General features: G+C 38.1%; 1 protein-coding gene across 1 annotated transcript in view; it reads right to left on the bottom strand.

The window, feature by feature from the left end:
* The window catches only part of SPTBN5 (spectrin beta, non-erythrocytic 5), a 126137-nt gene that overhangs the window by 48629 nt on the left and 64004 nt on the right, over positions 1-13504 (bottom strand). Inside the window, exons 36-43 of the mRNA XM_058162147.1 lie at positions 11409-11513; positions 10694-10879; positions 8798-8953; positions 7893-8084; positions 6791-6883; positions 5315-5433; positions 4518-4632; positions 2728-2841 (exon numbers count right to left, since the gene is read on the bottom strand). Of these exons, the coding sequence (XP_058018130.1) occupies positions 2728-2841; positions 4518-4632; positions 5315-5433; positions 6791-6883; positions 7893-8084; positions 8798-8953; positions 10694-10879; positions 11409-11513 (1080 nt within the window). The remainder of the gene's footprint in view (positions 1-2727; positions 2842-4517; positions 4633-5314; positions 5434-6790; positions 6884-7892; positions 8085-8797; positions 8954-10693; positions 10880-11408; positions 11514-13504) is intronic.

Raw genomic sequence — 13504 nt, 5'->3', positions numbered from 1 at the left:
AGAGAGCCAATTTAGTTTGCACCCAGCCACATTTCCAGACAATCTTTGTGACCAAATCAGAGCAAGCACATATACCACTCAATTCACCTGGCCAAACATATAGCTTGATGTTTATGTATTTATTAAACATCAGCCACTTATAAAAAACCAATCAGCACAAAAAGCAGGCAAAGGTAGGGAGAAAGTAGAAGAAAGATACGGTAGAAGACCAAAATGGCAGAGGAACTTAATATCAACAATCTACATATCTCAATTTATAAATCAAAGAATCACAGACATTTCCAGAGTTAATGAAAAGTATCTAGAGGATAATTAGCATGGACAATCTTGTAGGCCAGGGGTGTCAAACTCAAACCTGAGGACCAGATTCCAACCTGCGTGGTGCTTAGATCTGGCCTGTGGACCCACCCTGGAAACAGCAAAAGACTGGTTTGTGGTGCCTCTGCCAGCGAAAATGGAACTCGGGAGGGCTGTACGCAGCCCTCCTGAGCTCCGTTTCAGCTGCGACTGCCTCCTGCAGCCTTGTGCCGTTGAAAATGGAGCTCAGGAGGGCTGCACGCAGCCCTATTGAGCTCCATTTTCACTGGCAGAGCGCTCATGCCACCACAGGTGCCCCTGACATGAGTGATGCCGAGCTGGACCCGCTCACCCTGGCCACACCCACCCGGGCCTCAGAGGTCAAACACAACCCTGATGCGGCCCTCAATGAAATCGAGTTTGACACCCCTGCCTTATGGAATAGCCTTTCATTATTCTTGATTTAACTCTTTATCTACATCACAGCAGCAGAACAGAGATGGGATAAACAGGACACTGGGTTATCCCTCCCCTAAATTGTACCATTAAAAGAAAAAAAAATTTTATGGACTGGGATGTATCCAATACAGACAGATTTTGGTTGACTGGTTACAGGCGTGGAGCATCTGATTAAACAACTTGACAGGAAATTAAACTTGCTGTTCAAGACACCTGCCTACACTTGCCTAGCCCTGCCCTATCACAAGTTAAAAAGAACAATTGGTGGTTGTTGTTTTTCCACTGTTAGGTAGCACTTGATGGGATGGGAAAGGAAGTCATCAATAAGTTTCTTTAATTTTTCCTTTATTAAAACTGTATGGGCAACATTGCTCACAGCCTCATTACTGTGACAGAATAAGGCTTGGCTGACATGCTTTCCCAGCAAATCATTGGTAGACTGCTTTACCTTGCTTGGAGCTTTAGCTTAGCTGAGGTATGGGTCAGATAACAGCATTCTTCCTGCTTGAACCTGCTGTTCTTGCTGTTCTTAAGAAAACCATTATTAGTTCTGCAACTGGTTTTGGTGCAGTAGGACAGCATGGCTCACCCCGTAATTTTTAGAGTTCCCTTATGGGACCCGGTTTTGGAATAAGTATAAACATGAGGATAAGTAAACATCTTTAAGCCACTCCACAAAGCGAAATATAAACGTAAGGACTTGCTTCAGCTATCCCCTCAGGAAAGCATGAGTCTTGAAACAAGTAGTTATCAAAAGGAACTTTTACTGGGAGAAAGTGATTGAAGAGCAGCGAGGCAGAATCTGAAGTTCTTGAGCAAAACGTTAAGCTATTCTTCCCCTTTCAAAACCCCACCCCTTCATCAGTCCACCGTAGCCAATACAGATCTGAAGGTGCTTTGAGAACTCTGAGGCATTAGCTTGATAGTAGTTCATCCCCAGAATGCAGCAACCTTGGTGTCAAGCTAGAACCAGCTGGGAGAAAGTTCATCATGTCTCCAAAATAGTCCCCTTTCCTAAATCCCACACTGTTACCGCAAAAACAAAAACATGCAAGAAACGTAACCCAGGGGTGAAATGTTCCTGGTTTGGACCAGATCGTGTGATCTGGTAGCGTTGGGGGCGGGTAGTTCGGAGAACCAGTAGCAAAACCCACCCCACCGCCCACGCCTCACTGTTCCTCTTCTCTGTCCCTGAAGCTCTTGGTGATGATATAGCTGCAAACAGTCTTAAATGACCACCGCGGCGCTTCAAAGGGTCGCACTACAGCTGATCAGCGCTGGAGGTGGCTAATAGACCAGTGCCTCTATTTTTAAAGAAGGTAGACCAGTGTGAATACTTTATTATTTTTATTATTAATTATTATTGGCCATGCCCATTCAGTCACCTGACCACCAAGCCACGTCCACCAATTAAGCCATGCCCACAGAACTGGTAGGGAAAATTTTTAGATTTCACCCCTGATGCAACCCTGATAGTCTCCTTCCCCACTCATCCATCGGAATGGCAGTGTCCCAAAGGGGGACTTGGCAGTAAAGTTTGAATGATGGGGACACCTTGATTTATCAATTTACCTCTGTGTTGAAAACACAGTCACAATAAAACTGGCATTCTTTGGACTCTGTAAAAATATTCTCATCATCCCAAAAGGAAACTAATCACACTCATCCCTGAAAGTGATAACTGTAGGCTGCAATTTAATTCATTATTTAAAGAAAATTTTCATTCCACTATTCTATTCTTAAGGTTTCAAATGTATAATCTAGAGGTGGTATGCTTGTATTCATACTATTCTAATTCCCTGTTGAAAACTGCAGAATAAATCAAACTTCTGAAAAGAACTAAGTTTTGGGATTGAGATTATAAAAATGAGATTACTATACAATTCTAAGTAGTTTATATGCAGGGCAAATTTCTAGGATTTACATTCCTTTTTTTGCAATTATATATCAAGTATCAATTATATGTTTTACCTCCATCTTGGATTGAATGATTCCAATTTCTCTCTCCATTTCATCATGCTTCCGAAGTAGATTTTCTACACTTTCAACATCTTTTCCATAATCCAATGCTTGTATCAGTGAACTCTGAGGAATACGAAAAATGAAGAAAAGATGATTACTTGATTTTTTACAAAATTACATCTTTGAATATTTTCATCCTTTTGATATTTCTAACTTAAATTTTACATCTTTATATAATATGAAGTTTTATGAGATTTCTATAGAACAAATTATTAGGCACTGAGTAATCACTTTGAAATAAAATAACACAATCAAATATAATAGTACATCCACAGTATATACTATTATGTCTAGATATAGCATAATATATCTACGGTATATCTCTAGATGGATTGGCGCATCACTGAGATTTGGGTAGTTAAATAAATAAATAAATAACGTAACATAACTTGATAGATGATTAAAAATCCCAAATCTAATCTAAACATTTGGCTTACTGTACCACCAATCATAATAATTTAGTCTTTCAGAGCTCTGGATTATCCGCCCCTGATTTAAGTAAAATTAGAATTTTTCTAATCTGAAATATTAGATCAAACTAAATCCATTTTCTATCAAAATTAATATTTCCATGCATATTTGTTTTTATTTATTTGTTATTCAGGAACTGCTGAATAAAATGTATTCTAATACCATAGTAAAATATTGAAAACCGTTTGAATAATTTTCTTTTTACAAGATTAAAAAAATAACAAAATTATCAAGTTTAATAAAGCTTATGAATCTGAAAAAAATTATATGCCTAATTCTGTTAGCATTTTCAGAATATTTCACAAAAGCTCTTAAAATAAAGGAGAGACATAGAGCAAGTACTGTTTGTGTATGATAATCAGGAAAGTTTTTCTGACTCTTTCTTTTCTTTGTACCTCTGACTGTCAAAATTCCCTCTTGATATTTTATTACTATTTGGTTTTCTGAAATTTTATCCCCTCTGGAGCAGGGGTCCCCAACCTTTTGGACCTCAGGGACCACTAAATTCATAATTTTAAATCCCACGGACTACTAATACGATCTGCTTAATGACCGGCTGGGTGGGCGTGGGCAACTTGATGTCACTCATATCGAGGGGCGCCTTGCTAGCCTCTACTCGCACCACCCTTGCCAGCCACTCCTTGCCACCCCGCCTGGCTCCTTAGGGCCCCAACAGGAAGCAGTTGTTGGAGCTAAGCAGCCACCATGAGAAAGAGTTGGCAAAACAGCTCAGTTCGAATTGGATCTGACCAAGAAGGAGGCTCAATAGAAGCACCTCACTGAGGACTAGGAGCATAGGCTTCCCAAGCAGAGGGAAGACCTGCAGGAGTGCAAGGCCAGGTACCAGCACCTGGAGGCTCAGCAGGCTGAGATGGTCAGCCAGTTCCAGGCCATGAGGCAATCCCACTGAAACAAGGCCCTCCAGCTCTTCACTACCAGCGGCACTTCCCTCCATCCTTCACCCAAAGCCCCGCACCAGGAGGCTGAAGCAGATCCCAAGTCAGAATTTCTGCTTCCCTCCGACCCGCACAAAAAGACCCCGAAAGGAGAGACTCTCTGCAGCAATACAAACGTTTATTGCACTTATCCAGCCCAGGGGCCATAGTTTGAGGATTTAGTGCAATATAAAAAATGCAAATAATTTTCTGCAGACAACCAAAAATTTTCTCATGGACCACCTGTGGTCCACGGACCACCAGTTGGTGACCACTGCTCTGGAGAACTTGTCAAGTTAAAAAAGCGCCCTTAAAAATAATAAAATAAATCACCTTTTCACCAATTCTGTCTGTGATGTCATTAATTTCTCTAATCAAGGCATGGATCTGCAGGGCTTCTTCCAACTTCCTCTTATACATTTTAAGATCACCATGGAAACTGTTCCACCTGATAGTGAAACATTTAATTTTATTTGAGAAGATCAAATAGCTCGAATATGGGATTAGAGCAATAAAACAATTATATATTTGGGTTTATGATTCCCACCAGCCCAACTTTATTTATCTATGTGATTAAGCAAGTACAAACATAATGACATCAAAAGTGATTAATGTACAAGACTGGATCTGATTGGGTAGCAATAAAAGGGCTGGGGGGGAGGGAATCACTGCCCCCCCCCCCCCCCCGCAATAGTACTGACTTCCATTCTGCTGACCAGTGTTTTCTGTCACCAGGGGGATTTTAATCAGACGATACCAAGTTAATTGAAATCATTCTTATTTCATCATTATATTTTTTATGTGGGTTGAGTAGCTTGAGGTTACATTGACATTTATTCTTAACTAGAAGATTGCCATTGCCTTAGCAATTTAGATTTCAGTGATGTTTATAATAAAACTTATTAACTAGCATTGGGAATGAAATTCAAATAGTTGGATGTCACTCCCTTTTTACTCTTACATACCCATTATAACAATTCATATATATTTGAAGATGATATATGAAAAAAGAAGATCAGCCTTCTCCATGTAAACACCAAAAAGGGAATGCCAGCGTTTCTCTCTGGCTCTAGTCAGATTTGATTGAACATTTTCCTCTTTGTTTGGATCAGTAGAATTTATCCACACACCTTTCATTCAGCTGTTCTCGGCGTTGGTGTATTATTTTCATCTCTTCCTCATTCTGCCTCTTCAATCGCAGAGCGAGAGCATTGATGCCTTTGATGTGGGCATCATCCACTGTCACCTCCTATAAGACGAAAGTCAAAGAGAAAACAGATAGTAAAGCAAAGTCTTAATTCTCTCCTCCCTCTCCTCCTTCCTTCTAGGACAGCGGTCATCAACCTTGGCAACTTTAAGACTTGTGGACTTCAACTCCCAGAGTTCAACTTCAGATTCCCAGACTTCAACTTCAATTCTGGGAGTTGAAGTCCACAAGTCTTAAAGTTGGCAAGGTTGGAGACCCCTATTCTAGGAGGTTAAGTCTTACATCTATGACTATGTTAAACCTAACTGCGAGTTCCTATTGAGTATCTGCATTTCTCAACATTTACTATCTCTCTGGCTTCCTGAAAGCCAGAGGAAAGCCAGATGAAAGGAACATCCTTATAACTGGCACTTTAAACTGCCTTGTCACTATTTTTTTAAATAATTCTTTGCTGTGAAAAGGGGTAGAAATGGAAACAAAAATGTGAAGTTTTCTTCAGTATATAAAATACAGGTAATCCTCAAAGCTTACAAAACTTTGCATCTTGGCAGTGTGAGTCTTATAACTCCATTTCATTCAGATGTCTATTTAGTGACTGTTCAAAGTTACAAGGGCATTGAAAAAGTGACTTATGACTGTTTTTATGACTTATGACCATTGCAGCATCCCTATAGTCGTGAGATCAAAATTCAGACATTTGGCAACTGACTCATATTTATGACGACCCAGGTCATGTGATCACCTTCTGTGAACTTCTGACAAGCAAGGTCAATGGGGGAGTCAAATTCAGTTAACAACAATGTTTCTAGCTTTACAACTGCTGTGATTCACTTAACAACTGTAGCAAAAAGATCACAAAATGGGACAAAGCTCACTGAACAAATGTCTCACTTAGCCACATTGGGCTCCGTTGTGGTTGTAAGCCAAGGACTACCTGTAATGGTGCTACAGCTTCTATAAACAAAATGAAACATAGCTTTTTCAAATAGATCACACTTGATCTAGAAATAAATGAATTCTAACCTTCCTGACATTATGAAACATAAAGAACCATGTCAGTTTTCTAATCAGCCCAAAATCCTCTTGTTGAAATATACTTAGCCACGTGACTCTAGACCAATTGCAGCCTCTAAACCAAACCTATTTCGGCGGATTATTATAAGGATAAAATATGAGAAGAAATGCCATGCATATCATTTTGAAGTCTCTTCGTTGTATAATGTAATTCAGGGAAATAATTAACTCTAACATTCACATGGTAAATTAGAAGGCCAACAATTTACAGGATTTAAAAACCCAAAACTTCTGATGTAACAATACCTTTCATCAATCAAATTATTCTAAAATACCAATGTCCTGAAATGTTATTTATTAAGCTAATGGAAACAATATCACTTACCTCTGACATTCCTCGGAATTCATTTAATTTTTTCAAAAGCTGAAGGCAGTGTTCATAGTCATTTCCCACATCACCAATATTAACCATGACGACCTGGTGAGCAACACTAATATCATTAGGCGTCCGTTAAAACACAATGAAATTTTCAATGTTTATCTAGCCTTTTTTTCACTGGAATTCAAGTTTATTTTTGGAGTGGCAATCTGTCTTCCTAAATGCAATATCAGTAACATACTAAATAACACATTCCTGCATTATGAATTGTTTTGATAACAGTACTTGTTACTTGTTTGAAAAGTTCATGCAAATTGATTCATTGGATCTTTTAAAAAGTACTGTATTCATGGAAGTAAAACAATCCAGAAATCAGCGCAGCAGCTTGAAGGAATAAATGCAACATTTTAGTGAATGGGTTTAGTAGTTTTTTTCTGAATTGTGATTTAAAACATCTGTAATCCTAACCTTTAATTCCAATTATACTTCGAATTCTTAAAATCTTAAAATTCTGCAACCAGTGGCCGATGAAATGACTGCAAAATGTGCTTGATGAAGAAAAAAGATTCATGATAACAATAAGGTTTCCCTTGAATTTGGGAAATATTAAATATTTTCAGTTGGTCCTACAATTAACTAACATTAGAGTCCAATAAATGCCCACTTGCAGTTCATAAAATTACGTAACAGGTTTTTTTGTGCAAAATAAAACTTTCTAAAATTCCCAGAGAAAATGAATAGTAATGCTTAACAAAAGTGTCTTAATACATTTTGGAACAAGAAATCCCTCCTCCTTGATGATCACCTAGTTAATGGTTGGAAGATGTATATTTTGTACTCTTTTGAATATTGCTTACTTTTTTGGAATAAATTTCGAGTGCATAACAAACTAATATCCTAGAAGGAGAGCCATGCATATAGAACACAGTAGCAGTCTCTGTGTAACACAGGCTTGATTTATATTCACATATTTGGAAACAGGAAAACACTTCACTTATTTTTCAAAATAAAACAAAAGTGTACATTTTCTGCTACAATTACCATTTTACAAATGTTCAGCTATAAATGTCTTTCCTAAACAGAAACAGTGGTCTGCAAATTCACTAACCTTGTCTCTGATCCAAGCCTCTGTGTGCTCAACTTTTTGTAGAAATTCAAGAAAATCCCTGCTCTCCTCAAGCATTTTTCCATGGGCAGCAACAGCCTGATTCAACATTTCCCAATGTTCTTGGAGCAAGTACATCTTTTGGCGGATCTCTTCTGATTGGGGAATATTATGGTGTAGTAGAGCTTCGCCTCTCTTTAGTTAGTTAAGAAGGAATAATTAATAATAAGAAGATTGCAGTATCTCTATGCTATTTCTAACCAATTCATTTCTAAAAGATTGGAAGGCCAGTGGAAAAGGTTAAACCAGGGATGAAATCCACCAGGTTCTGACAGGTTCTGGAGAACCGGTAGCGGAAATTTTGAGCAGTTCAGAGAACCGGCAAATACCAACTCTGGCTGGCCCCAGGGTGAGGTGGGAATGGAGATTTTGCAATATCCTTCCCCTGCCTTGCCCACCAAGCCACCCCCACAGAACCAGTAGTAAAAGAAATTGAATTTTTTCATGGGTTAAACACATAGTGTACTTAAGACTGGTTCCAGGGTATCTGATTCAGATTTGTATCCAGCAGAGATAGAAATTGACTCATTTGACAAGTAAATTAATTGAAGATATGAGAGAGAAGTAGAAAGATTACACTTGCCTAATGTTGTCTACGTCTCAGAGGGCAGCCAAGGTGATGCGAGACATCAATATATTTAGGCCTGTATATTCCTGGTTCTTACTGAGATTTTCTAACAATTGCAATACAGATTGATCTAACTGTTTAATGAAGCTAAGTTGAAAAACATTTGACCCATCATTTATCCAACTTTTCTATGTATTTTATCTATCCATGGTTTGACCTCATGCAACAGAAGAATCTCACAGGAACCCAAAAACACAAAGCATAAGCTATTGATACTTGCCATTTTAACAGTTGCAATTATATCCTTATGAGCCAGAATTTCAGCCTCAAAGACTTGATGCTTCTGAAGAAGCTTCATTTTGTCACATGACTTGTTGAAGTTTTGAAAAGAAGGAACCTTCATCTTCTGCATGCGTTCATCAATCCAATCCTCTGCCTGTCACCAAAAGAGCAACACGATTATCACTGCATGTAAGGCTAAGAGTAGTATATGTAAATCTAATAAGATCAGATTTGCTTTTCAGTTCAAGGGTGTTACTCAGTCCAACGTCTGACCTGAATTTCAAATCTGTAGATTTGCTAAAGATGTGTGTCTCTTGCAAAAGTATTGAATTTGTAAGCCAGTCTGCCATTTCAAAGATGTGATATAATGTAACACAGGGGTGTCAAACTGGTGGACCGCGGGCCGGATGCATCATGCGCAGGCCACACCCACCCCAGCTCTGCAAAGGGGAATAACATTGCAAAATGTCACATGACGGCAACGGGATACCACAAGTTTGACACCCGTGATGTAACTGAACTAGCTTTGAAATAAAACTGCAAACAAAAGCTTTGCTCAGCCCCTTAACTCTACATCAAAAGGGATCAGACTTAAATGAATGCAGTGTAACTATTTCTGCAAGACTTGAGATCCACTATGAAGAGCCAAGTGGAAGTTAATGTTTGCAACATTCCTTCAGGTTTTACTATAGTTGGGTCTCCTGAAGAACTGAGTCAGGCCAAGAAATACTGATAAAATTAAGGCTTTAAGCTAGTTGATAAAGAAAACCTTGGATTTCTTCCAAATGTAGAGGAATGAGATATAATAGTAGCTCTCTAGTACTCATATAATATGTCCTTTCCCAGCCTTATGGTCTCCAGATGAACTGGATTTTATTGCTGTAATTCATAGACCATATACATAGCCACAATGGCTACGAATTTTGATTTAGAGTCTAATCTAAGTACATCTAGAGGGCACTAGGTTGGGGAAAGCTGCTGTAGCATTTAAATTTTGCATTATATTGTTTATGTGTAAATGTATATAGGAATACATGGAATGTGAACACCATGTTCCAAAGCACAAAGCCCCAGAATTATAATAATGTACAATAGCTCTTTGGATTTTTCTTTCTTTAAAAGATGTGAGAAAAAATCAAAAAGGAGTGGGATGTGTGCACAACGCTTCTGTGCATGCGAGAAGTGTCCGGGTGGGTGGGCGGAGCCTCCTGCCGCCACTACCGGTTTGCCCGATTTGGGCAACCTACCACTGCTGTACAGCACTGTGAAGCGGTATATAAATTTAAGTACTATTGCTATTACCTCTTCTGGAAATGAGATGTAGTGATTGCTTCCAGATGATACTTTAATTATTCTGCCTCAATTATTTGCTTAGCAGATAATTGCTTATTTTAATTACTATGTTGAAGTAGGCCGCCTTTTTATAGCCACACACATTACAATTAACCATGAAAGGCATTTAATGACTGCTCATTCAGCAACCATTCAAAGTCATGACAACCCTGAAAAAGGAGATTTATCATCGTTTCTCAAATGTGGGCTATCTCAGCATCCCATGGTCATCTGATTACTATTTGCAACCTTCACAGCCAGCTTCTAACAAGCAAAGTCAATGGGGAAACAGCAGGAAATCCTGGATTTAATCTTTATCACCATGAGTGATTTACTTCATGATTGCAGCTGGAACTGACATCTCAACAGTCATGTGATGTTTCATTTTACGATTGCATCATTTAATGACGGAGTTACCGGTTCCAACTGCAATCAGTAAGTGGGGCCTACCTGACTACACAGTCTGAATGGAGAGTGAGACAGCAACCTCTCACTATTTGCAAAGAGAATAAATGTTTTTATTTCCCAGACAATGCTTCACCAATACACAACTTATTCTCACCTCAGTTAGACTCCGGTAGAATAGAGCCAGCAGGAGTTCTACCTGCAATTTTTCTTGCCTACTTTGAGAAAGATCTCTGATGCATCTTCTTTTCTTTAACACCACATTGAGCCTCTGTTGAATCTGTGTTACTTCCAACTCACTACCTGGTTGCAATTTTTCCATTTGCTCCTGAAGAGAGAGTTCCTGAAAGACCAACACTTAAAATCACAACTACAGTTAACTGATCACAGGTTGCATATATAAAATATTATTTTTTTCTACTGGAAGTTCAAAATTGCCCATAATCAAATACCAGTAACAAAAATATACAGATGTTTTGTGCGATATGAATGAGTAAAGCTTTCTGATAACCTCTTCTTACCTTGTTGCTATTATTTGAAATATTATTTGGGAAATTTTATTTAAGGGTAAATCCTTAAATTCACTGTATATTTTGTTTTCTGTGATATTTAGTGTCAAACTAAGATATTCTTTCTCCCCAGGTAAAATTTCCGTGATACTTTGCCTGAAGAACTCCCATATTTCTTGAAAATCAACACTTCAAAGTATTCTCATAAAGCAGCTTCTATAAAACAATGTTATATCTATTGTCTGAATTGCTTTCGCAAGTTTGTCACAGTACTTTTCCCAGTCCATTGAGATGACAAATAAACATCAGGTTTTACTTGGATATTTGCCCATGTCTTTATATATTATATATAAAGATTTTTACCTTTTCTTCCTGAGAGGCTAGAATCTTCTCAAAAGCCTCCTGTTTCTTGATCTGCTGTATCACTTCATCCACACTGCTTCCAAAATCACAGCTTTTCAAATACATCTGTGAAAAATTGGAATCAGTTCTGGCAATATAGTTTTTTTAAAAATACATGGAATTATGGGTCCAAATCTGCTGCTTTTTGGAATGAAACTCAAGAAACATCAGACGATCAAATGATTTTAAGAGATTTACAAGATGTGTTTCTTTACACAGCTCTGGCCTCTTCTTAGTTCAGACATTTGGATTAATCAAGAGAAGAGGCATATAGTGTAGCCTGTTTGGAGGTTGGGTTTTTTTGGGTAAATATTATTTTCAAGAATTCCAAATAGAAAACCATGTTCAATGGATAACATAAAGATGTTTGTTTTATTGATTACATTTATATGCCACGCATCCCTAAAAGAATATAGCTTGAAAATTAGGCACAGGAATAAATAATAATAATAATAATAATAATAATAATAATAATAATAATAATAATAATAATAATAATAATAATAATAATAATAATAATAATAATTTTATTTATAGACCTCCCTTCTCCCAAAGGACTCAGGGCGGTGTACAGCCACAAATAAAATACAGAAAGAAAACAACAATACAAAACTAAAAACAACCCTTAAAAAACCTATTTAATTTGGCTACTTATAGATAAAAATATTCCCTCTAAAATTTTAAAATCAGCTATATACATTCTAAAGAGTATATAATCCCAACCTGAGTCCGCTAAATGATCATTTATGACCTTGTCACCTCGGGTGTAGATTTTTGCAATGAACACTTCACTGGGCTGCCCCTGAAATTTATGTAACTGGGCAGAATGTAGCGTAGCATAGCATAGCATAGCATAGCATAGCATAGCATAGCATAGCATAGCATAGCATAGCATAGCATAGCATAACAGAGTTGGAAGGGACCGTAGAGGTCTTCTAGGCTAACCCCTGCTTAGGCAGGAAACCCTACACCATTTCAGACAACTGGTTGTCCAATCTCTTCTTAAAAACTTCCAGTGTTGAAGCATTCACAACTTCTGGAGGCAACTTGTTCTACTGATTAATTGTTCTAATGGTCAGGAAATTTCTTCTTCTAGGTTACATCTCTCCTTGATTAGTTTCCATCCATTGCTTCTTGTCTTGCCTTCAGGTGCTTTGGAGAATAGCTTGATTCCCTCTTCTTTGTGGCAACTCCTGAGATATTGGAATACTGCTATCATGTCACCCTAGTCCTTCTTTTCATTAAACTAGACATACCCAATTCCAGCAAACTGTTCTTTATATGATTTAGCCTCCAGTCCCCTAATCATCTTTGCTGCTCTTCTCTGCAGTCTTTCTAGAGTCTCAACATCTTTTTTACATTGTGGCGACCAAAACTGGATGCGGTATTCCAAGGTTTTCCCAAGGTGTCATAAAGTGGTATTAACACTTCACATGACCTTGATCCTATTCCTTTGTTAATGCAGCCTAGAATTGTGTTAGCTTTTTTGGCAGCTGCAGCACACTGCTAGTGATGAGCGTGCCATATTATACCCATGTAACACTGCTGCTCAACAAGCTGCATTGTTTGCAATTAGCTTCTGATGATATTTAAGATGCTGGTCACCACCTCTAGAGACCTTCGCTATCTGAGGACTGTTTATCTCCAATAGATTCTGTCTTCCTGAAAGATTGGAGAGAGTGGGCATTTAACAGGTCCCTTTGATTAAACGATGTCACCTGGTAGGATCCAGGAAGGAAGCTTTCTCTGTCATGGTACAGTATCTGCCTCTGAACAGAATTCCACAAAGTCCCAGTCTGACTATTTCTAAACAGTGTTTGAAAACCTGGTTTTTTTCCAGGCCTTGGGTTTGAGTGAGTAGCAATCTTTTCTGGGACTGCATATATTGCTTGAATGTTTTCTTCTAAGAAGGATATTCTTTTTTATATTCTTTTGATTTCTATTGTTTTTAATATTGTATGCTTGTGGTCTCTGGCATCATTCCCAAAGACCGATTGCTATACCCACTTTCCCTGTATACCAAGTTGGCTAATTCCAGAATTAAAATAGGTAGATAA

Source organism: Ahaetulla prasina, chromosome 1, assembly GCF_028640845.1.
Source record: "Ahaetulla prasina isolate Xishuangbanna chromosome 1, ASM2864084v1, whole genome shotgun sequence".
In the NCBI taxonomy this organism is placed as follows: Eukaryota; Metazoa; Chordata; class Lepidosauria; order Squamata; family Colubridae; genus Ahaetulla; species Ahaetulla prasina.
The sequence above is the reverse complement of the archived record's forward strand: the minus strand, read 5'-3'. Positions and strand labels throughout refer to the sequence as shown.